The 25,099-nt window shown below is 43.8% G+C and overlaps 1 protein-coding gene and 1 long non-coding RNA gene across 3 annotated transcripts in view; one reads left to right on the forward strand and one right to left on the reverse strand.

The window, feature by feature from the left end:
• Nucleotides 1-25,099, reverse strand: part of TMEFF2 (transmembrane protein with EGF like and two follistatin like domains 2) — a 186,817-nt gene that overhangs the window by 5,725 nt on the left and 155,993 nt on the right. For both annotated transcript variants that reach the window (XM_074548202.1, XM_074548201.1), the window contains exons 8-9: nucleotides 2,382-2,505; nucleotides 726-884 (exon numbers count right to left, since the gene is read on the reverse strand). In XM_074548202.1, coding sequence (XP_074404303.1) covers nucleotides 726-884; nucleotides 2,382-2,505 — 283 coding nt within the window. The remainder of the gene's footprint in view (nucleotides 1-725; nucleotides 885-2,381; nucleotides 2,506-25,099) is intronic.
• On the forward strand, nucleotides 2,502-8,398 carry LOC141730439 (uncharacterized). The gene is made up of 2 exons (XR_012581936.1): nucleotides 2,502-4,315; nucleotides 7,895-8,398. It is a non-coding gene; the product is annotated as an uncharacterized LOC141730439 (long non-coding RNA).

The raw sequence follows: 25,099 nt of genomic DNA on the forward strand, positions 1-25,099 counted from the left end.
AGTGCTGCTAGCTGAATTACTTTAACCTTGTGATTTTTAAGAGAAACCTGTAGATGTTTGACCTTCAGAACTTACCCCAAGCCCTCCCAGAGACAGTAACACAGTCAAGTAGGGGAGTAGAGCAGCACATGGAGGGGAAGGACTGCATTTACCCCTCTCATTCTGAACTACCCTGGGGCTTTTTCCATTCACACAACCCTCTGCTCCTCACTAAAGAAAAAACCCTGAGTACATCATATATGGAAGACCCTAAAACATGTGCAGTGCCTTTGAACATGCACTCAAGCCTAATGAAATCATTTAATCAGTGGGGCTGCAAACAGGCTTAAAAGTCTGCATGCTTTGCCTGATTAGGACTAAGGGAATGGGCCCTTAAGGAAACCAGATGGAGATATGATTAGTTTTATTAAGTGTTGATCCAGCTGCTGTATTTATATTTCCCGTTTGTATGAACAATATTTGTCCAAGCATCTGAATACAAAATAGAGAACTTCACTTGCTGTAGGCACCGTTGCTACCTAAGTTTGATTAAGATGGAAGTAAAAAATCAGTCATAATAATGAAGGAGCACTTGCTGGCTGGACCAGATGATATCTTCTGTTTGTTGGTGAATTAAATAGCATTTGTTATCAGTAGTGTCACTGCAGAAATCAGTATAATCAGCGCACATTCAGGAAAAACAAATGTATTTTCTCTTTCTACTGTAAAATACCAGAGATACTGACCTTGTAATACAAAGGACTACAACACAGATGATAGCAATCTGGATGGTTCCAATCACAGCTGCTATTAAGACATATTGAAATCGTACTGGACCTGGAACCACATATAAAACGCTGTAGTCCTTTTTTTCACAGTGTTGTCCAGTATAGCCGGCATCACATCTGAAATAAAAGATATTTGTTCCTCATTATACCTGCTGCTTTCAAAGAATACTGGAAAAGTTGTATGTGGAAAGAAAAATTAGTGGCTGAAGCATAAGCTTATGTGTTGTGTTTTGTTTTTTTTTGCAGAATGGACTCCCACAGAGAGAATATCAGTGAGTGCTCACTTCTCAGAGGGAAGACTTGTGGTCCTCAGTGTCACCAAGGTCTGTGAGAGTGAACAACACTGTGAGAGTGTCAGGAGGGGCCCAGGGGACCAAGACATAACTGGCTTCAAGTGGAACTACTTGCACTTGTTACCATTTAGTTCCTTGCACAACATACTTTAGATTTCTCCTTTTCTTTGGGGAGATGGGGGAGGGTGAAAAGCCATCGAGCTGTGGTTCCTTATGCAGATTACCCCTAAGGAGGTGATAAGCAATCATCCAGGCTCCATATGAAATGTGATTAGATGTTCCTGAAAGTGGATACATCATTTACATTTCGTCTGGTTGCTATAAAAAACCCCTTTATTGATGCTGCAGCCATCCACCCCGATGCTGCCTGCTGCACTGCTCACCAGTTCCCCTCCTGCAGCCTGACATCTCCACTCTGCTCTGTGATTTTGTTTTTACAATTCTAGCTCTTGCCCTGTTTCCCCTTAATTGCCCAAGCAAGATGTGAAAATCCAGGTCAATGGCAGCAGCAACTGTCAGGGACTGAGACAGATGGCTTGGGCTCCTCTCAGGTGTGTTAGTGGAGCACTAACCCTGATGGGTTAAGCCTTGTGCTTCCTTGCTTTTCCTCCCCTGCATTCCCACAGCTGCCAGCACCTTGAGGAAATGACATTTTTCAGCTGAATGGAGCACCTAAAACGCAGAAGCTGCAAAGAGCAAAATGTGTCCTGGCTGTTTGTGTGAGCTGGGAGAAGCTGGTTTGAGGTTCTGCCCTGGGGAGACACTGGTGTGTATCTTTGTGCTCCCATTCCAGTGTCCCAGGAAAATGGTGCTTCATGTGTAACAGTCCCTTTCCAGCCACCTGGCCACTGGGTGCACTTGAGAAGCAATATCTGCCCCTGTGCAGGAAGGCATTCACTGCAGGAGCACCACAGTGCTTTCACTATATTCCTCTTCCCTGCCCAAACCTCCTCCAAAATCCCCTCCTGCTGAAGCCAGCTGCCCCACGAGCACCACTCCTGTTCCAGCAGGGACACACACTGGTGGCACCCCTCTCCCTCAGGCCCAGGAGGGCACCTAGTGAGGTCTGGGTGCTCTGTGAAGGGCTGTTAAAAACACATCTAAATATAACTGAAGGTTACTAGATGGCTTTACAGTCAATTAACAATGTTCATAACTCAATACGCTTTTGGGACTTCGTTGAATAATTTAAGTCTGATGGATTTTGTAGCACAAAGGGCCATGGTTGCCATTATTTTCCATAGCTGATCCAGATTAAGTGTTTCTGTAAGTCAGTATTTCCATGTGTGTAGCCTACCCTTGCTGGTAGGAGAAGGGTTACCTGCAGGACGGTTCCAGCATGTTTGTGGAGTGCTCACACTTGCCATGCATGCAGAAGCCGTTGTAATGCTCTGGACAAGGGATGTAGATCCCTCTTGCACTTTCTTCCAGTTTATTTGCATTCTCTGTGAACACAGGTGAAGGGGAACGTTAACCTGACCATGTAGGATAAGGTGAAGTGATGGAAAGAACTCAAGAGAGGAAGGAAAAGAAAAAAAAAAGAGATCAAGATGTGAAAGATGTTGTTCACACAAAGCAAGAGCAAGGGTTTGCCCCTTCAAACAGGTTGGCTGATTTTGCCCCTTCAAACAGGTTGGTGAGATTTGCAAGGGTTTATCTCACTCCTTTCTAATTCCTGTTAAGTTACAGCAAACGAGACACCTGAGAAAATAACGTGACTATTCAAAATCTGATGACAGAACAGCACATGCAAAATACCTGCTTATTTCTGTTTTACTTTATAGACTGTCTCCCCAAACGGAGACAAGGTTGGGAGAAGGTTGGGAAAGAGAGTCTGGACATTTACATGTAATACACATTATAAATTTCTTAATTAAACAGAACATATACAGAAAGACCATTTTATGGCTGAAGCAGAGCAGGAGTCCAGAGCTGAAGTTTATCATCAGTGCTGCACATCCATGCCCCAAAGCCCAGTGGCCTCCTCCACATCCCACAGCATCCAGCACTTTACTCTGATGTTCTGAGCCTACTTCTGCAGCAGTTAAAGAGTCACTGAGACTGCAAATCCTGGGAAATCCCTTCATGCAGCCAGGAAAATGAAGGCTTCATTTAGTTTTGAAACAAGTATGTGCTCAGATTCACAGGCTGGAATACAGTGTGTCACCACCATGAACTCACATGAATTTTGTAGGCCACCAAGGTATTAATTAATCTGGGTAACTTTGCCAAATTCTTCCATTTAACCAATGCTAACATTCCTTTTTCTGTGATAGTGTCTTCTAGCCATGATTAATTAAAAACAGAAGAATAAATCTCATGATGGATGTCTGAGGAAATGTAGCTTGCACGCAAATAAGTTGAAGCATTTTTATCTTCCAAAGGAAGTCCCTGAGTGTTATAAAACAATTGCAATTTGTGTTCTGCCTCCAAGCCAGTCATGCCAGCAGCAGGCATGCTTAGGTATTATCCCACCTCTGGGAAAAGTGTGTGCAGCAGATCCAGGATCCAGATTTTCATAATGAATTTCTTTTCTGTCGCTGCTGTCCAAGGAGAGTTGTAAGAGTCTCTAACCACTTGCACTAATAAAGTTGGTTATATTGTCCTTATGTGGAAACAGGCAAGGAGCAGCTCCCAGCAAATGAGAGTGACAGGCAACCTCTGTGTCCCTGCTGACAGCATTAGCTTCTCTCTCATCCTTAGGATTTTCAGGACCTCTGCACTCTGGACCATAAGTGCATCTCTTCAAATGCACATGTGCTGAACACAAGCCCAATTCTGTCCTGGAAATCCCCTAAGACAGAATAAATGTGTGTGATGTGTCAGCTATCAAGGGACTTACCCATGGCACACACAGAGATCTCAGTGTGCTCAGGGCTTGTGGGACTCCATACCCATGTAGTGATCACTTATGCACTGTGCCTGCTGGGTTCTGGGCATGCTTGACCTCTGCTATGGCCCAATTCAAATCTATTTCTGTCCAGGAAACTGCAGCAAGAAGTATGGGATCCTTATTAATACACTTTTTTTTTCCATGGTGGAAAACATAATGCCATTTCCTTCAAGTCCTCCATTACCAGAGGAAGTTTGCTTCCTCTCTGAAGAACAGGAGACGGCTCTGTGTGCACATGCACATCTCTGTGTATCTCTGATTGTTCCTTTTCAGCTACTGAGGTACCTCTGCCATGTCTGTGCACCCCCACCCAGTGCAAGAATCCCTCCTCTCTCAGATCAGCCAGCAGTGTGATTAAAATGGTATGAAATCCTTTTTTTTTTTTATTTAAAGGCTCACTTCAAGATGGGAGGAAATTGTAACTTTCAGGACAGCCTCACCTGAGACTTGAAAGGGGGTCCAGGACCTATGTGGACGTGCAGATGCCCTCACTGTGTGTAGGCTGTAGGGCTGGCAATCATGTGGGCAGAAATCCACATGTTGTTTTCTTTAACAAGATCTTTAGCACACTTTAAAGTAAATCCAGGATCATGCAGAACTTGTAATTACACCTCTAAACATAATGTTGTGATGGAAAATGCTTTACTGAATCTAAAATGAGATGGCTCAAGCTTTGCTAGCATTTGTAGGATAAACACTTCATAGGGTAAACACTTCATACAGGAACACTTGTCACCTGTCTCAGAAGAGCCCACAAAACTTAGACACAAATTATCTGTATCTCATTTTGACTGATGACTCCTCCAACAGAGTCAGGGATTTATATAAAGGCAGAGAGGGGGGAAAAAACACATTTTTAGTTTACTTGAAATACAGACCACAATAAAAACATCATTTCGTTCAGACTGAGAATTTTCCTGCCTCAAAACAGGTTATTTTTCTCACTACAAAATCCATCTTTTTGGAGCCAGTGTAGAGACCCAAACACCCAGGCATGCTCTAAAAGCCCCTTCATGTTAAAATGGACTGCTCCCATTTCTGGGAGGACCTGAGCACTTTTCAGCAATCCAGCTGTTGATGAGATACTAATTCTTATGAATGCATCACAGGGTTTACATCACCATGAACAAGAACTATAAACTGATTCTAAAAAGACAGGATATAAACAAAAACAATGCTGAGGTTATGAAGCAAACAAGAACTGTACATATTAAAAAAAATTAAATGTAAATTAAAGAAATTAAGACTTCCAGCCAAAAAACTTTGGATTATTTATAAATTCAGTATTGGATGCAATTTGTACAGTATCACTACAATAAGGAGTCCCTCTACCACCCCAACCTCACACCTACAGAGAGGTAAGCTAAATACAAACCTACTTTTTTCCAAGCACAAGTAGATCTGTATGCATAAAGCAATGACACAGACCAAATTCAAAGTTACTCAGGTTCCAGTAATGTTAAATTCAATAGCTCCTCTTCACACACTAGACTTGCTGCATTGTTACTGGCAACAATGTGGGCAAGTTTTATTTGTGCCAGAAGGACAGACTTGTACCTTTTTGCGATGGACAGGATTTGAAGCAGAAGCCAGCTGCAAAGACTAAAGATTGGACTGACTGGATCACTCTCTCCTATCTCTGGACAAAAGAAATTCCTGCCACATTTCTCAAAATGCTTGTGTCCTTTTTATTCCAAAAAAGAAATACATCCTCCCCCTCCAGATCAATTGTACTCAAGAATCTTTTTCTTGAAGCACTTTTTGTGATGGAAAAAGTCACTCTGATGAAACCAACATCTTTTGCATTTCTGCAGCATTTTTTTCATCTTTAGCCTAACATGACATTTCATATTGTTCCCATCCCTTGTTAGTGCCAGCACATGACATGATAGCTGATCAAATAAGACACACTAGTCAAAACACGTTATTTTTAAGTGCATGGAGGCCAGATGCTACTTTGTGTAGCTTGAAACAGCTTATCATCTCTCACTGGAGAAGCGTCCCAGCTGAACTCTTGCTCTCCAGCCTCTCTGGATGGCAGGGAGATGCTGAAATGATGAGCTATTTCTTTGGAATAAACTGGATCCTAAAAAGATACCCTGTGTGGCTGACTACCCACTCAGTGATCTTGCACTCCCTGATGGATTGTCTTCTGAAATGTTCAATAAATTATTTAAAGCTATCTTGTCTAAATTCCTTAATATCTGTGCCTGTTCTTGTCTTTCATCAAGAAGGCACAGAAGAATGATTTCCAATATATTCTGTATAATTTTAATTTTAATTTCTGGTTTAGCTATATGGCTTTCCTTCAGTCTTTGGAAGTTGGATGTACTCCACTCAGATTCCCAGGTAACTGTTTCAGTGAAAGCTGAAATTGAAAAGCTGGAGCAGCCTGCCTGGTGGCAGGATGTGACTCTGCAAGTGGTGAAAACCAGGCAGCCAGACTCTTCTCTGGACTCTTCCCCAGCTCCCATCTGAGCTAACGTGGAGCTTCTGTTCCACAACCAAACATGAGCACTAGTGCTGCTAACAAAGGAATAAATCCATCAGTGCCCTTGATAAAGATTATATGAAGTACTGTCTGGAGTGCCCAGAAAATTCTTTCCAGACGTAAGGTCCTACAATCCACTTTAGAGAAATAAAAATAAAAATCTAGGCAAAAAATAGGATTTTTGTATCCAAGAACTGACTGTCAGGCACTTAACAATTAGTTCTGCAGGGCTGATAAGTCTGTCATTCTTCATGTGTGAATCGGTGAGACTTTCTAGGTGATTTCAAGCAAGCAAAGTAGAATATACACAGCCCATAAATTCTGATGTTAACACTTTGGCTGATGTACAGCAGGTAATGTTGGAGCTTTGGAAATAATATGCCCATATGAGAAAATATTGGCTCACATACAATATTAACACCTAGTGTACAGTCATCCCTGGACCAAGGGAAGGCCTTAAAATACATACAGACACATATATTTAATCAAATAAGGGATGAGACAGTGAATGATGTGCAGCAGAAGCTATTTTGACACCTATCTCCTTGGAAAAAGTGGTTAAGGAGAATTGACTTACATAATAATTTAATCTTTTAATACTGCTGAGGTCAGTCAAATTTGCAGACAGAAGCTCTTGCTGATATTGAAGTAGTGACTCCTTACACATCACATTATCAGAGGACACATGAAGGGAAAAAGGGATTTTTGGGTCAAATGTATGCCTTTAACATTCTCAACCTCTTTTGGAAGCATATTCCCCTCATACCTGCCTGGCAGGTCCCAAAGAGATGCTGCAGAGCACAGCACTGGGAACCTTCTTAAGAAAGCTCTTCTGCTCTGCATGAAAGAGACTTTGTGTGCAATTCTTGTTTGAAATCAAAACAAACATGCAGAGAGTATCCACCTGTGGAGCAAAGGCAGGGATGCTCTGAGTTTTGGGAAAGAGCTGCAGGTGATTGACTACAGGTGAGAATCTGAACCTGTGGATGAGCCTAGGCATATTTATGTTACTCATCCTCAGTCTTCACAGAGTCAGCAACTGCTGCTCTTTGGATGTTAAAGGGAACTTTCTCAGGCCAGGAACATCTGCAGGAATGGTTGAAAGGTCCAGGAGAAGGATGGTAATGGTGCTGCTCCCTCTGAAAGCGCAGAATTGCTTTAGCAGGTTTGCTGGTACTTCAAGAGCATCCAACAGGAAGTGAGATCCCACAGCAGCTTGGGGATGAAGTCCTTGGGCAGGATTTCATTTCTGCCATGATAAATCCCAGCTCAGAGCCAGCTCTGATGAGAGAACAGAACTTTCCCCTGGGTCTTGGCTGACCAGCTCCAAGGCACGTTGTCCTTGGCAAACCTGCGCTGCTGCACTCTGCCAGCTGCTCAGGGCCAGCCCAGGGGGCACCTTCACCCCTCACCTTCCCTTCTCCTGAAACCTGCCTTTACAATTCCACAGTGCCTCTTCACAATGAAGGAAATGTGTGCAAGCAACTCGCCTGAAAATCACTGTTTGGGTGGGCGTTGAGTGAGAATTCCGAAGGAAGTGCTTGCTGCTGCTCAAGAGGGAGCTCACCAGCCCACTCTCCCTGAGAGCAAGAGGAAAATGAGACACCAAATGTCAGCTGAAGACGTCTGGCACCACTATGTTGCAGCCTGAGCCTAAATTCCTCCTGCAGCCACTCCAAGTACAAACTTGAAGCTAGCTTTTCTACATAAACTGCACAAAAAATACCCTTCCCATATTAGCTGCTTCACCAAGGGGAAAAAAAGAAATGGAACATGGTGAAATAAATTACATTCACTTCTTTTCTCAGGCACAAAATAGGCTTGCTGAACACAGTAATTTATTAATTTTAAATGTCCCTATGCAAATCAGTTCCCTGGAATAAGATAAAATCCATTTTCCTTTTTAAAAATAATCTAGGGCTTTTTATGTTTGAGATGATGGCAAGATGTCCTAGTGCACTTCGAAAAAAAATATTGTGCTCTGTCTTTGCAGCAATGCATCGTAATTATTCAGCCTGCTGCCATAATTAATAATAGAAACCAATGAATTAAGACACTAATAATCCCCAGATGTTCAAATGGAGAACAGAATACTTTCAGCTTGTCAGCATATATATGGGGGCTATGCTATATATGTTAAAGCTCTTGCTGAACTTTGGAAATCAAGAAGCACTTTTATTTACAACATCTGTGAATGTATCTTCCTTCTTTGAGAAAAGTGATTGAAATCAAGCAACTTGTTAATCATTTTCCTGCATACATAACAAGAACATTTGTCTACTCAAAACTAAACCAGGACTGGTTTTTATTTTTTTTTTTACCCTTGTCTTTCGCAGTGTCTGTTGTCCCCTTGAATTCACAGATGCCTTACCCTAGAGATTGTTACAAGCCCCTAAAAGCCAAGGCTCCTGCATGTAAAAGAAGGTTATACCAAGTAATTATTGCAATACAAGGTGCAATACAACCCAAAGTTGCACAGTGATGTGGGTATGTGGCAGCAAGCACTGCTCACACCTCTGAACAGGAACACCCAGCAATGTAAGCTAAACTGCAAGAGAAAAAACACCACATGGGCTAATGTGTTACTCCAAAGCAGCATTTTCTCCATGCCCAGGTGCTCACAGTAGGCTCAGCTCCTCCCTGGGGTGATTGTTTCATTCAGGGAGGCAAGGCAGGCTGCTGCTCACCTTGTCTGACCTCCTCTGCTTCCCTGCCACATTTCAGCCTCTCACCAAGAGCAAGGCCACCCCGAAAGCAGCAGTCACTGCTTTTTGATGCTGCACTCCACTCTTGATTCCAGGACATCAGGAGCAGGCTGATCCCCTGAGCTCTCCCTCTCAATCTACCCTTGATTCCAGGATGTTCAAGGGAGGCTGATGCACTGGGCTATCCCTGCAGCAGCTCCACAGATGACCACTGTGAGGTCCCCAGCTCTCCGTGTCATCTGTGTGTCACCTGTCCTCAAGCCATCTCCCCACATTTTTGTGGATGAAGTAAACAGAGCTCTTTAAGGCAGCCACTGCCAGGGCCAATTTTGAGGGCTGCAATCATTGCTAGGTTGTGATTTAATGATGCGGGGCTGTATTGTGGGTTTATCAAAGCCCTAGGTAAAGGGGCCCAGTTTGTGCTGCCTTCTTTTGTGTCAGGATTGAATACATCTGTGTTAACCCCATTCTTAGAACAGATCAAATGCCTCTTCGTGCTAACTCAGCTACTCTTTGTTTTTGGCAAGCTGCTGACGTTCCCTTCACTTAGATTCTCCTGCCTAAGAGAGATGCCACCAGCCCTGTGGGAGCAGCATCCTCCCCCTTCAGAAACCAGCAGTGTAAAGTAATAAAGTTTATCTCCTTGCACATGATCTCCTTAGGCAGCTCATGACAGAGCCCTTAGAGGATGAGTTAACCTTATTATTATTGTAATTCTGTGTTGAAGAAGAGTTGGTGTCAGTTTAGAGATTTGTGAGGTTCCCTCCAATTAGGCTGCGTGCCTGAAGGCACAGGGGCGAGTGCTGGATCCATCACACGGCACTGCAGGAGCAGAGTGGGTGTCACCCTCTGTGAGAAATTCCTCCCAACAGCTGAGCCCACAGCTTGTTTTCTCTCCCATCTACCTCTCCTCCAGCTACTCATTAGAGTCAGTTTTGGAGGGGGTAAAAAATGGACAGGAACAACCAGATCAGGGCTCCTCTCTATGTCCTTCTCTCTGACAAAGTAAGCCTGAGAGTTTCAATTTACTGGTTAATACCAGATTAAACAGAGATGGAAACACCATCCCAGTATGTGTATGTTAGCAGCAGAAGATGCTTCTTTCAATCAAATTGTGTCTCCTTCAGAGAAAGCAGGTGTGGATCTGCAGAGGATGGCTAGGAGGGACATTACCAGAGGAATATCTACATTTAGCACTGTATTTTGGGGCACAGCAGACAGACCACCACCCCATCCCTGCTGAACAGCCCCAGCAGCACACAGACATCATTCTCACTAACCAGCAGCTCTTTACAACCCTTCCCAGACTAGTACTGCAGTGACACAGCACTATTAGTTAACTTTGTTATGTGATGATTAAGGAACAAAACTCCCTGAACTTGACCGAGTGGCGTCCTGCTGTTTCTGCTTTGTGTGCTACTATGCAATTTCTATATCAAAGCAGCCCGGCTAGTGCAGCACTCCAGAGCAGCTTATTTATATGTAGATGTGGCTATATGACATTTCCAAATGCCATACATTTGCATATGAAGGTTCCACTTTTTTTCCCCAACTTCAAGTAAACAGTCTGCTGTGATGCAGTGCTTTCCCTCACTTGGAGCTGACTGAGAACCATCCTCCTTAAGCAGCTGAAAACCCCCTGAAACGATTAATTTTCACAATTCAGCAACCTTAACTATCAATAGTGTCTCTGGGTGGGTTTTGTGATTTATAGCTGTACCTTTGATACCAAACCGAGCACAGAGAGCAAAACTGCAAGACCTTAAGATTTCATATGAAATGGCTACAGATAATCTGCAATACCAATCAATATTTGCAAATAGGCCTCAGACATATGATGGAAGCTTGTGGTCATCCTAAAAAAGCCTGTGGGTCACATTCATTATAGCTATGAAGATGGTATTGATTTTTGTCACTGATTTTCCACTTGAAAACAAGAGCAGGAGCATGTTGCAGGAGCCACTGAGGAGCTCTGAAACTGCAAACCTAACACAAAAACCCCAACCTTATGTAACACCAGGAAAGCCAAGTGGACATTATATATTCAGCTTTCTTGTCAAAGAAGATAAGGCTGAAGCAGATGGTATGTGGGCAAAGTTTCAACCTGAATACATTGCCTTCTAAAAACCAACAGTGCTATGAAAACAGCCCGGTTTTGTGGCATGAGGTCCAACAACACGTTACCTGCACATGGAAGAGCTCAGGCCTCAAGGTGTGTGCTGTGGAGGGGCTGGAAGAGTTTCCTGTTGGCAATGTGTGCATGGCCAAACACGACTCTCAGCACTTCTGCCACCTTGCATGAGTAGTATGAATTATGTGTAATACAGACGGAGCTCCATCCTCGTGTACACTGCAGCTGGGATGCACAGGCAGGGTGTGTGCTGAGGGAAGCACTCCTTGGGCATCACCAGGTGGTGTGGGAGGGCTGGTGGGCATGGTGGTCACCAGACATCAGCTGTCCTCCTCTCCCACAGCTCAGCCCTGCTCCCAGCCTGAGCTCCCTGCTCCCTCCACATCCCCTTGGGCTAGGAAACACCGATGTAGGGATGAGCTGCTCCCGTGAGCCCTGGGGCTCTGCCTGCTCTCAGAAGACCATGACAGGTACTTCCTGACTGTGACAACAGGCACAACAACTCCCTAGAGTCACCTTCGCTGTGGTCTCAGCTTATGGAATTTCATCCACCCGCCACTGCATTTCTAGAGCACCTCATCCTCCACTGCCAACTGGTAGATAGCATCAACTATGACAAATGGGATGAGGTGCCAGAAAGCTGATAAATACTTTTGATATGGCTCTAAAAATAGTGAAGGGATATTTGTATCCTTCTGACACTTTTTGAAAAGTAGATGGATATGCATGACCTAAGTTTGAAGACGGGTGTCAGGAATATTGATGTGTGGAAGGAGCAGGATCGCTTGGCTGGCGTTGCCCTGGGGGACAGTCGCATGACTGATGATGGCTCCATCTCCCAGCTGAAGGTGTGCTTGGAGGGGGCTCCAGCAGAAAAATAGGAGGGAGTCCATCCAGAAAAAGACCAGGATTCATCTTGCCCACCTAGGACATATAGTTTCCTTGATGGGGATGATGAAATTGGAGAAATGGGGTGCAAGTCCTCTCGGAGCAGCACTACTGTGCCCCAAGTTATGCCCTTGCAATTCCTGCCACATCAACTCCTGTACCATGTATGATTGAGCCTGGCATGTTCCCAGGAACACACCTGTAAATTTTATCTGGTATTTCCAAACCTCTTCTAGAAATGTGGAAGACAAATACAGTTTCTTCCTTTTCTCTCCAATGTCTAGAACAACGTAGGCTCCAATTCGCACATCCAACCCCAGATGTCCTGAAGTTTCCCCTTCTTTGGCACTTATGCAGGAATTTAGTACTGGTCCAAGTAGCAGCTCTTCCAGATTGTAAGGAGTACACTGATAGAAATTGCTTTTAAGCAATTAAACTGTAGATTAACAAAGCATGCTTCAGTTTGTGTGGAGATGCACTTAGAGCCTGTATCCACCCGATCACACTCAGAGAACAGGCACATCTTACATAACACATTTTCCATCCATCCTCACCCCTTCGGCTGCCTGCATGGCTTTTACTGGCAGAAAGATCAGGCAGGCAATCAATGAAACAAAGCAGGAACTTCCTCTTGAGAAACTGCTGCACATAAAAGCACACCCTAATCCAATTACCAGGCTGCTCCCTAATTTCCAATAGGAACTCCAGGTCTGAATGGATTGTTTTCCACAGAGAAGCAGTGCTTGAAAAGGTCTCTGACTTATATTTAGGTCTGCCAGCATGGTGTTATGAGGCTTTACTTTCTGGTTTCACACTTCAAACAATCTCAAAAAATTACAGTTGAAAGCAAGTATGAATGGCAGAATTGTCAGAGGTTTGATGGAAGGCACGGATAAGAGAAGGTTACCCAGGTATGTGACAGCGCGGACAAGTAGGTCAGGGATGTCATTTTGGCTACAAGGCGTTTCCTTCAGTCCTTCTGACACTGTGAAGGTTTTACAGTCCTAGTTTTGCACTGATTTCATATTCAGTTTTGATTACTAAAAGCAGTCCTTTTTTCTTTTTTCCTTTTTTTATGGGGCACATGTTGGCAAGATGCTGCCAAGCTGAAGTGTAACACCCACTTGGCTCCCTTCCCTCTTTTCTTTTTTTCCAAGGTAGCATCTGTGCTTGTAAAAACATGCTGCCTGAGAGGATTCATCCAGGAAACTAAAGAAAGAGCTGCAGAATTTTGGGGGAAGTGTGTGTGAGAAAATAGGAGACTGAAATAAAAATACTTGACTCCTATATGTGGTATTTTTGTACACTTCCTGGATCACATGCCTGGCAAATCCCTTGTGAATATCCTGGTTATTTTAGTTGCCAGAGCATGACCCTGAATGGCCTGTGACTACTCAGAGATATGTCTGTTGTTGGCTAAAAGCATGGTTTCAGCCATACTTTTGTTCAGGCTATTCAGAAAAGTTTTGTTATGCTCAGAAACATTTTATTGGCATGTTGCAAACCTGTGATCACTCCTCCATACAAATCAAACACTTGCTGAGGGATGAATCCTACATGGTTTGATGCTATTTTTACTCACCCCTTTGCCCTGAGTCCTGCATTGTAAAACTGTGATGGCAATGGGTCCACACAGTCTACAACCTTGCTTTTTGTATCAGTCCAGCTGTATTCTTAAAATCTTTTGTGGCTGCCCAGAGGGCTGGCTTTCAGCAGACTGTATGTTTGACATTCCTGCTTGGTAAACAGGAGTACATCAAGCAGTGTGCATCCCTTCCCATGCCTGGAGCTGGAGAGATATCCCTTACTAGTCCCAATTTTAAGTGTAGGAGGAAATGGATAAAACAATATAAAATGTCACTGCAGCAAAACCTGCTATTTTACCAAAGATACACTCTTTCCCATCTGTCATGAAACCCTGCAATGGAGGGACAGAGCCAAAACCTTTGCGTGTTCTTGGGTTTGCCTCAAAAGGCTCTAATGTCACCACACAAATTTAAGCTTTTTGGCAATTACTCCAGTACCACAGGTCTATCAGGCAGTAGCTGATCTCTGAGATGCAGAGAGGAGCCCACCCAAGGCTGCAGAACACACTCTGTGCCCATCAGAGCCTGAGGGGCTGCCAGAGACCCCTCCAAGGCACACTGAAGACACGGCTATGGAGCTGTCACCTCCCCTTGTGGGGAGCTCACTCTTCCAGTGTCCTCGAGCTCACTTCCCCACGGACCCAGCCCAGACTCTGCCTGCTGAAATGCACCAACAGCAGGCAGCATCTGGTGGCCTGTCTCCCATCAAACCCTTCCATCCAGACCCCTGGCCATCCCTGAGTAATGGCACAGAAAGCAAGCACAGAGCTCGGCCTGCAATTTCCTTCCATAAAGAGTGGAACAGCTCCAGAGGTCCTGGGATTCATCACTGGTCACACAGCTCATTTTGAAGCACAGACAGAAAAGCCTATTAAGAACATCTTTTTTTAAAATAAATGAATACTTGCATTTGCTATTTTTATACACCTGTTATTATTGTCTTGCAGCAGTGCCACAGAAGTGAGCTGTAAAGATGGCATTTGTGAAAATAAAGGGTTTGGTATTTTAACTCCGTGCCCACTCCTAGAGCTAATATTGAAAGCAGGAGAAGCTGAATGGAAAAGAAAGGGCAATTCTATGAAATGGAAAATTTACTAAGAATAAAAATAGACAAAAAAGCCATACAGAGAAATCTCAAAGCCATTAAACTCAATGGCCATTCTCCCACTACCTTCAGCAAGGCTGGAATTTTACCTACTGCCTCTTTAAATCTTATTGACTCTTATAACAGTATTTTAAACCAAACAGCTGACATCCTTCTGCCCAGCCAAGGCCTTTTAAATCACTGAAATGCAGGATGGAAAAAAAATCTGCAGTGCCAGATGTGTCTAAAAACAGTCACAGTTCTTGTTGAGGCAATCTGCAGAGGAAAATGGTTAGCATTTATCATGCCTGACAAAACACTAATAGTTTATCAGTTTTGATATTATAGACTAATAACAAGCTTTTCCATGGCTACTTCATTTGCAGAGAGCATGGAGACAGGCTGTACTACTGTTACTCGATTTTAGAACAGTGCTTTTTATTTAATCCTTTCCCATCCTAGCTGGATGGAAGCACACTTCCATTATTAAATGAAATTGTAAACTAAATACTCTAGGGAAGGGGTGGTTTTGATGTATACCTGACACAGTTTTAAACCACAGATAAAATAAGAGGGAGATTAAAACCATAGGGAGAGAATTTTAATTTATTTTTCTCCCCTGAAAAATATTTTACCATTATGTAATGCTGCCTATAATGGCTAAGGCTTGTGGTAACAGCAGTAGGCAAAGCAGTGCATTTTGATTCAGTGCTGATAATATTCTGACATGCACTGGCACAGGCACTCTAATAGCACATTTTGTTTACAGCTGTTGTATTTCCAAGAGGAGAGTTTCACAGTCACTTAACACTCATGGGTACAAGGTAAAATGACAGCCCAAGTGTGTAAGAAGTCACCTTTCTAGGCAGGTAAATATTGCTTTCCAAACCTCGGTTATTAAGAGCACTTCTGCCTGCTCAGTGATACAGAGGTGCTCCTCAAGCTGCCAAGGCTGGGTTTATCCTGAATGCACAGGAATGTTTGTATAGACAGAAGCACGGGAGAAGGCACAGCTTATATTCAAACTGCTGCATCTCCCACTGAAATTCATGCTTTCTCTAAATCATTTCCCTTTTCCTTCAGAAACAAGCTTCTGTCACTCGTGGTTTCATACATTAAATGTTAATATGGAAAGAATAGTTATGTTGTATTGCTTGAAAAATCAGTGCAGGGTGTGGCTTTTAGCAGGTCTGTTCAATGGAGAAGGTAAATGCACCTTTTAGCAGGTGTATTCAAGGGAAAAAAGTGGAACCATCAGCCCAGTGAAATTGTTGTGGCAAAATATTTGTCTGTTTTTACTTTCTTTACCCAAATAGATTAAACCAGGCAAAATTTGGCACTTGTCTCCATCTGGTCTAATCCTGAAGGTCTACTAAAAATAAATATACCAGCTCCTTCTTTTCTTCTCCAACTGTATTTCCTTTAATTCCACCAGATGCATTTATACTCCTGAATCCAGGTGAAAAAAGGCTCAGGTTACCACTGCACGTGTCTAAATGATCAAATTATCTCGTGTTTGTATTGCAATTTGACATGATGATACTCCTTCTACAAAAAAGGATGTTTCAGTCAGTTCTAAGTAGCAACTTTCCTTCTGGTTACAATTTATTTATTACAACTGTCATTTGCTTTCATCTTGTGGTATTTTGATATCTAACATTTCATAAAGAATGCCAAAACATCCCATGAAACAAAATTCTGAGGAAATTCAGTTCTATGAATATTTCAAAATAATTTTTTTTTACATTTCAGACTAGATCAAACACAAATATTTAAATGCTGATGTTTCCTGAAAACGGATATTCTAGCATCTCATTATAACTTTAACTCTCAAATCCTTGGGAAGGCAAGGATTCCTAACAGCAAATTCACAGAAATTTGGCCTAAAATAGAGCTGCTGGGCATAAAAATACACTGTGGTGCTCCTTAATATCTATCCAACTAATTCAAATCAGTGTAGTGGATGGCAAACAGCTGCTGTGCACCATTTTGAACAGTATCCTTCAAGGATGACTCTTGAGATGATCAAAGTGCCTGGAGCCCAGAGGAAGGATGGAACCAAGGGTGAGGGAAACTCCTCCCCGCATTCAGAAAACAGGGTTAATCTCCCAGCCTGTTCCTTGAGGAAGTTTGATAGAATCTTGTCTCAGATGCCTTTTTTTTTTTTTTTTTAATTTTCGTTTCTTGTAGGGGAAGCAGGGGAATAGAGAAAGGAAAGAAGATTCTATCAAGAGGGAAATACCTTCAGGGTGTCAAAATGCCAAAGCCAGTATCTACCATGCTCCCGGCACGTGGATGAAGTGCTGGGGTTGCAGAGTGTTACCTACAACAGCAGCAGAGTGTGGAACCCGGGCACCATAGCAGAGTTCCCCAAAAGTGACATGTGACCCTCCATCACCCTAAGGGTCAGACTGTTGGTCCCACAGAGGAACTGGGCTGCACAGTCCTTCTAGGCCCCAAAGGGAGGAGAACTTCAGCTTCCCTGTGATTTCTGGTGTGCAGCAGGCCTGGGGCTGTCTGCAGTAAATTTAAGTACAGGTCTGTGAAGCCACTTCATGGCCTGCATTGTTAGCTGGAGTTCACACAGAACTCTGCTATTTAATGTTGGTCTATCTCAAAGGAGGGGCCTGAAAATGGTGAAGATGCAGTATTAGCTAAGTGCTACAAAGTGATTTAGTCAGATATAAAGAGACCTTTTTGGATGATTGTAAATCCCTTCACAATGGCAGTGCTGCAGCCAGGAATTATGGTGCATATTCCATATATCCATGGCAGCCAAACACTGGCTGTAGATCATGTTGTTTCATTCCCATAAACCTCAGAAAACAAAGGTTAGGAAAGAAATTTTGGAGTAGCTGTAAGTAGAACATAAAAACTAGCATGACTGCAAACCATAAATGTAATTTTTTGAGGGTGCCTACTCTTGCCATTAGAGGTCATATTTAGGAAGTTGGTATGTGGTTAAAGACAAGTTGAGAAATCAGGCACAAATCAGCTTGCGTTGAGTTTTGGGATCATATTTTTATGTGTAAGCAGGAAGGTGTCTTTCTTTTCTGCAAGCTTTACCTTCCTTTCAGCTTGCCCATTCTTCAGATCAAAACACAGATACTGAGCAGAGGGCAAAGAGATCAGCAAGTACTGAAAGGTTCAAGTTTGCTTGTGAAGATGGGCCCCTGTGCTCTAAAAAACACCAAGTGTCAGAGCTGAGATGGCCACAACACATCATCACACAATTTCAGAAGGCTTTAAGAATTCACCCATACACAGTAACACAACACCACATCAGAAGGCTTCAGGTATCTGCCCACAGAGAGTAAGACCATCTCACTTCAGAAGGCTGCAAGCTCTGCTCTTTCTTGTTCTTTGGTCCAACCTTTTATCCCCTCATGTTGATGCATGGCACCTGTGTGCCCTGTTCCCTGTGGTGTTGGTCAGTGCCCCGGGCACTCCATGGCTCATTGCTGTCAGTGCTGTCACAGCTGTGCCCACTGGGGATGAGGCCCAGCCCCACTCCCAACCAGCACAAACTGTGTGCCTACAACCAAACATATGTAAATGGAACCCTGTGTGCTTCTGGAATGGGACACAAATGGAAGAATCTGTAGAAATGCCTTCATGAACTCAGGTCTGCTCATCTCAATTGCACATAGAATTTCTGTTTTTATCCATAACCTTTAAGAGAACAAAATGTTATAGAAGACTGCTAACATGATAGCATAAGGGGAAAATCAACAAGGAAGGCACACAGCAAGCAAGTCTTGGGCAAGCAGAAGGGTTTGGAGCAAGCTTCATGAATTTCTCACAGTTCTGATGGAAACCCCACATGAAAAAATATACTTGGATTACAACCTCCATCCTCACCCCACATATCATTTACACCTGAATTCACTTCCAGGAGTTAAATGCTTCAGAGGTGCTGACAGCAGTAAAAAAGACTGGTCTGGTTTTTATTTTTTTAGGCTGCTCATGCTAATACTGGTGTTACAAGTTGGAATTGTTTTCCCTGTTTGTTTCCTACAGATCAGATTCTTAGCCTGGATTTATTGAATTTTCAGGCTCCCAAGCTTTAATGCAAATCAAATAGCTTTCTTTATAATGTTCACTCACAACAATACTGAATTTGTTTATTATGGGAAAAAAGCAGAAACAAATTCTGCAACTTTTGATTCACATTCATTAGTGACTGAATTAAGGGCTAAGCTTTAGAGGCACAAATGGAAATGTTCTTCCTCCTTGAGCTACATCAGTCTAAGGCAAAGAGATGTCTAGCAGTTCACCTGAGACCTAATTTAAGTTTTAATGCTAACAATTACAGGTTCCAGGAGCATGACACTGGGAAATTGTAAGTAATGAAAAGACACAATCTATCTCATTATAAAACCAAAAACCCCCAGAAATCCAAAAGAACAAGGCACATTTTACCAAGCTTAGTGTGTGCAATTCAAAGTTAGAGGAGAACTCCCATAAAAAGTGAGGTATTCTCTTGAGGCTGGCAGATTAAATGAGCAATATTTCTCTCTCCCTCTCGCTTGTTTTTAAAATCTCCATAAGGCTGTTTTTATTTTGCATGCTCCTCAGGAAGAGACTGTTAGGAGTAAGTGCTGTTAAATCACATGGCACAGAGCTCTGGAGTGCTGCAGTTTCCTTCCTGGCAGGGGGCTTGTTTGTGCGGCTATTATGTGACCCCTATGACAGTGTGTCTGTCTCCCATTCCAAAAAAATTACGGAGATTTCAGCAAGATAGAGCCAAGCAGCATCTGAAGGTAAATTTGAGAGGGTTCTACAGAAGAAAAGCACTTGGGATAGCCTGTGCTGCAGCGCCCATAGCATGGCAACCGCATTGTTGCCCCAGCCTTTGCTATTTTAGAAATAAAACATCCAGTCTTCCTCACGACTCAGGAAATGCTTGAGTGGGACTTTCCACACTCCACCTTTTACAGCCCTGGAGTTAAATCACAAAAGAAGCAGCTGCAGGTTTTCATTTCAAAAACACCCAGGACAAGTGGAGGTTTGGGGGCCACGAGAGTGGTTGGGACTGACTCTGTTGTCTGCAGACTTGAGTTCAGAAGTAGCTGGCAGTGGGATTTACTGACCCAATAGCTGGGATCTATCACTGCCTTTTAGATTTTCCTCTGGATTCCAACAACACTGGAGGAGCTGTAAGAAGGCTACAGAAGGGCTGGAGATCACCAGGCCACAGGGATCTCTCTGAGGTGTTTGAAAACCCCTCAGATGAATCTAGACTGGGCTTTTTTCCTGTGTTTTGAAGAACTCATCTACCACCTTTTGAGGACTTTCACTGCGCATAAAACTCAAGTATATTTTCATAAAACCTTGCAAAAAATGCAAATAGCAATTTGTAAATGCATACAACAATTCAAGCAACATTAAAAAGCTTCCCCAATTAAAAAAAATGTGTGAATTGTACCATTGTTCTTCCACAGGTTGGAGTGTGTGTGTCTGTGTGTGTGTGAGCACAGGTGGAGGCCGCAGCTAGACAGCATTCATGCTGCCACACAGGTGTCAAAATATTAAAGTCTATTTTTTTTTTCAATTTTAGTGATTTGATGGAATAGCAGGAAAGCTTTCTACATAATCTATTTATTTAGTGTGAGAACCTCTGAGTCTGAGGAATCGAAAGGCAAGCAAATCTGCATATGCAAGGATGTAATTTCCCTCACATTTTTACAAAGCTGCAGATGAGAAATATTTTCTCTCTAGCTGTGATGGTTGCACAGTGTTCAGCTTTGTGTCTCACTTGCTAATTCCATTAAGAAGAAAGGAGAGCCTGGTTCACAAAGGCAGAACAAAAATGCACCAGTTTATATCCCATAGCTAAGCTCTGGGGCTTTATTATTCTTCAGCAGTTCAGCAAATGGCTGACACACCAGTAGACACAAAATTTAATTTAAACGGACAATGTCAAGTGGTTTACACTCCAAACTTAACCTACTTTGAAAATGTTATGATCTGGAGAAGGAATCTAGTCTGAAGTTCTCATATTTTAGTCCGGGGCAGGGGGGGTGAATTAGAAATTGTCACTATAGAAATTCAGCACTGCTGTTCTGATTCCTGGCTACTCTCCAGGCCTGTTACAGACAACGAAGATAACTGTGACTCAATTGTATTTATTTTGGAGTCCAAGACTCTTGGACTTTTGAAGGGACTCATTGAAGGGTCTGAGACTCTTCTTTATCCTTGTAACATGCGATGGCTGTCATGGCCTTCATCCCACAGCCCTGCCCCAGCCAAGGGAAGATGATGTGTTGACACAGATGGACTTTGCCCTTTTTGGTGGAGCTGTGAGTTTGCTTGGGCAACACATCCATCTGCTGGATTACTCGCCTGAGCAGCCCCGGGAGTGCCAGGACGGCCCCGGTGCCAGAAGCGCTCTGACAAAGATCCAAGGCTGTCATGCAGGTTTGAAATCCCACGGGGAGCCAGGAGGGTGAGCAGGGAACAGAGCAGCCATGAGCAGACGTGCAGTATTTTGTGCTCGTTATCAGTTTTGGGCACAGCAACAGCACTGGCAAGGTGGGCCAAGGCTCTGCCTGCAGGAGAGTCCCAGGACTCCCCAAGAGCCCAGAAGGCACCACCTGAGGCTGCTGCCAAGGGAGAGTGCACTCCCCTCGAGGAACCCAAAAATACAGCTCAGACTGACCACTTGTGGATGCAAATTTTTCACCAGAGGAGACTATTGGGGCTGAAATGCCTCCTTCTCCCTTCCACCAGTTTCTCTGTGCTGCTGGCATTCAGCTGCTGAGACTTGATCTAATCAATGCTCATATGGGGAGGTTTGTCTGGCCTGGAGGATGATATTATGGAATAGGTCTATCATATTTGTCAGTGTCTTCGCCGACAATTTTCATGAATATATAACATTGAAATATGGCACATCCATGCTGACTTATTCCTTATGGTGCTCAAAATGGCTTGAAAAAAACCCCTCTGTAATTTGATAATGAGAAAGGATAAAGTCATTAGGGGGGTAATTGCTAATATCCAGATCTTAAGAAGAGACTATAAATACTGAAGAATACAAATAAATAGGCAAATGGATTAACCAGATGAGAACTCCTTGATTGCCTGGCCTCTGAATTCCAAAATGCCACCAAAACAGCCTATTTATGCATATAATGGGGAAATTCAAGAAAACATCCATCATGGGACTTTCAGCTCAGACACTACATTCTAAAACACACATTACACTTCAAATGCTTCAAAATGCTCTTTCATGGAAATTGCAAGTCAAAGTGCATTTCTATTGGATTAGAGGGAAAAATCGCACCCATTCATTTTTTCAGTAAAACCAAATTTCTCTGCACAAACTTGATCAAGGTCAACGATCTGCCATTTGTTGAGGAGAACGAAAATCTCCCCAAGTCATTTATAATAAATACCTTGGGGTTTCAGAAAGAGGAGAGGCCAGAACTGCACAGCGGCACAAGTGTACATTAATGGCACAGGCAGCTGTGGCAAGAGCGGAATGGTGACCCTGGAGAGGCAGGACAGGGTCAGAAAAGGGGCTCCTACAGCTCACTCTTCTCAGGTTTGCTTTCTTGTAAAAGGGGGTACCACTTTTTGGGTGATATTGGTCTGGCACTTAAGAGTGCTGGCATAAATCTTGCCTGTGTAAAGCAAGAGCCCTAGAAACTGTGGCAATGCAAACCTACTGTGAAGATTTACCCCCCGAAGGAACGAGTACCCTTGGCTTTGCAAACCAAAGATTCATGTGTTTTTGGTGAGCATCAGCAGGCTGGCAAGAACAGGAGGGAGCAAAGATGCTGATGGAACAGGCAGTTTGAATACTTGGATATGGAAAAACTCAGCTGGGTTTTGGGACTTGTGGCTTTTTGCAGAGCTGCTGCCTTCGGGGGCCCCCGTGGTGGGCGTGCGGGGGCGGTTATGGAGAAACCCTCACTGCTCAGCCACCACAGTCCCTGCAAAGAGCATGTGGCTGCATTAGCATAATTGACAACATCAATTATGCCCACTGCTATACTCTCCCCTGGGAAAGGCTGTCCATACAAGCCAATGTTCTTAAAAGTGTGCGGTGCTCACAGTCTCGGTGATTTTTAGTGCCGTTAAATGGCAGAGAGCAAAGGTATTCTGTGGAAAGCTGCAGGCTCAGGGAAATTGCTTCCAGAGGCTGAGGAACTGTTGCTTTTTCACACAAAGCTCCCCATGGTTAGGGCAGCATTTCCTGTCTGAGGTGATACAAAGGTGAGAAAAAAGTAGCACATACCACATTCTTATCACAGCCATCACCATCAAATGTTTCTGCAGCTGAAAGAACACGAGGATGGCACAGAGCTTCCTGTATGGCAAATGCTGAGGCATGAATGTTCACTGAGCCTCAGTTTTATACTGCTGCCTTCCTTTTTCCTGATTATTTCTGGAAGGCTGCTGCAGCTTTTTGATACAGCAGTCCTGTTCCCCTAAGGTCTCCTGACAGGGTTATGCCCCAGACATTTTGGGGCACTGGAGGCGAGTGGATTGCCCTGCATAAACTAGCAATTATCACCCTAAATGCTGTTACTGTATGCAAAAATGAAAAATTCAAGCCAGAGGAATAGGTGCCCACAAAATTTAACCTCAGCTAGCACAGGCAATTGTAGCTGAGATTGAATCAGTGAATAGACCCTGGTGAGACTGCCCAGGGAACACAGCCACCACCCTTGAGAAGCCCATTGGGGCCTGAGGCACACCAGAAGCCCCAAGAAGTGGCTTTCTAAGGAGCAACAATGGTGTCTTGCTGTGCCTGAGGTACCTGCTGGACTTCACTGCTGATTCAGGATGCCTCCATCACTCCCACGGCTGTGGGGAGGAAGGTGCCATGTGTCCTTTCCACAGGTCTCTGTCATCTCTCACTGGACCATCTGTTCCCACACTCCTTCTGACCTCCTGGTGCTTGGAGACCATTTCCACTACAGACCTGCTCCTCTGTGCCTTGGCTCTGCCCTGTCAGGTAATCCAGATTCCTCCCTCCTTGGCTCCCAACCCCTGACAACACTTTGCTGCAGTCAATTTTCTCCTACCCACCACCTCTCCTCTTGAATGTGGGCTGAAATATCACCTCTCCTAAGCAAGAGCTTTTCTCTTCCTCCTGCTCACTTGAGCTCAAGGTGCCTTCGGTGCTCCTCCTCCTCCATGACCCATGACATGGCTTTCTATTGTCACCACTGCGATCTCCTCCTCCTCCCTAACCCCCAACCTGCCTTTCATTCCCTTCTTGTTACAACTCAGGTACTTCCTGCTGTCTCCTCTCGAGCTGATGTGGGTCTCTGCCATCCTAAAGCAAATCCACCAGGCAGCAGCAGTGTAGGACACGCTGCACACTAAAAAGGGGCTCCAGGCCTTAATCTCAGCTTGGGGAAGCCAGTGCTTTCCTCAACTCTCCAGCAAGAAAGAGAAAGGATTTAAGATAACATTACTTGGCCTTGTTTCTAACTTAAAATAAATAATTTTGGCCTACTTGCCTTATCTCCTGTCCCCAATCCCCACAGGACACAACATTAGCCTTTCCAGCCCTTTAAGAAAACTGATTATATCTCCCACAAAAAGCTGAGGGTAATCAATAGTTTGGAGCAAAGACACTGAAGACTTTTTTCTTTGCATGTTCCTGTCTTCACCAATGGAAGGGCTCCTTGGCAGTAGGAAACACCTGGACCATGGCTCACCCTTGAACTTTTAGAAATTCATTCCAGCATTTTCTTTCCATAGCAACTTCTACCCTCCCTGCTTCACGCTGCAGCAACCCCCAACACCTCGCACTGCTCTGCCTGACCGAGACATGATTTATTCAGAGCTCTATGTTTTAATCATCACACACTGTTTTAGGCAGGAACAGAACAATCATTTCTAAGGCCGGGTACCCCACTGTCACAGGGATGGCACAGGAGATGACCAGCTGGATTAAATACTGCCTCAGCACTGTCCCAGCAGGAAATGTTCACACCTGCGAAACCATCACCTGGCTTTCACCCGAGCCATGCAACTCAGGCAAACCCAGCCATCCACACCTACTCTCTCTAAACACTTCAAAACCACAGAAATGTCAGGAAACTGAAGCAATGAGTGCATCACCTGACCCATTTTCACCAGACCTTCCCAGAGGATTTCGTTCTCAGTGTGAGCTGTGAACATTCGCATGCACGTGCATGCGCACACACGTTCAATTTCTAAATCAATCCTCCCAGGCAAAGGGTGTAAAAAATGTCTCCCCAATCTCACTAGTATTTACATGTTTTTAATTTCAAGT

Source organism: Zonotrichia albicollis, chromosome 10, assembly GCF_047830755.1.
Source record: "Zonotrichia albicollis isolate bZonAlb1 chromosome 10, bZonAlb1.hap1, whole genome shotgun sequence".
In the NCBI taxonomy this organism is placed as follows: domain Eukaryota; kingdom Metazoa; phylum Chordata; class Aves; order Passeriformes; family Passerellidae; genus Zonotrichia; species Zonotrichia albicollis.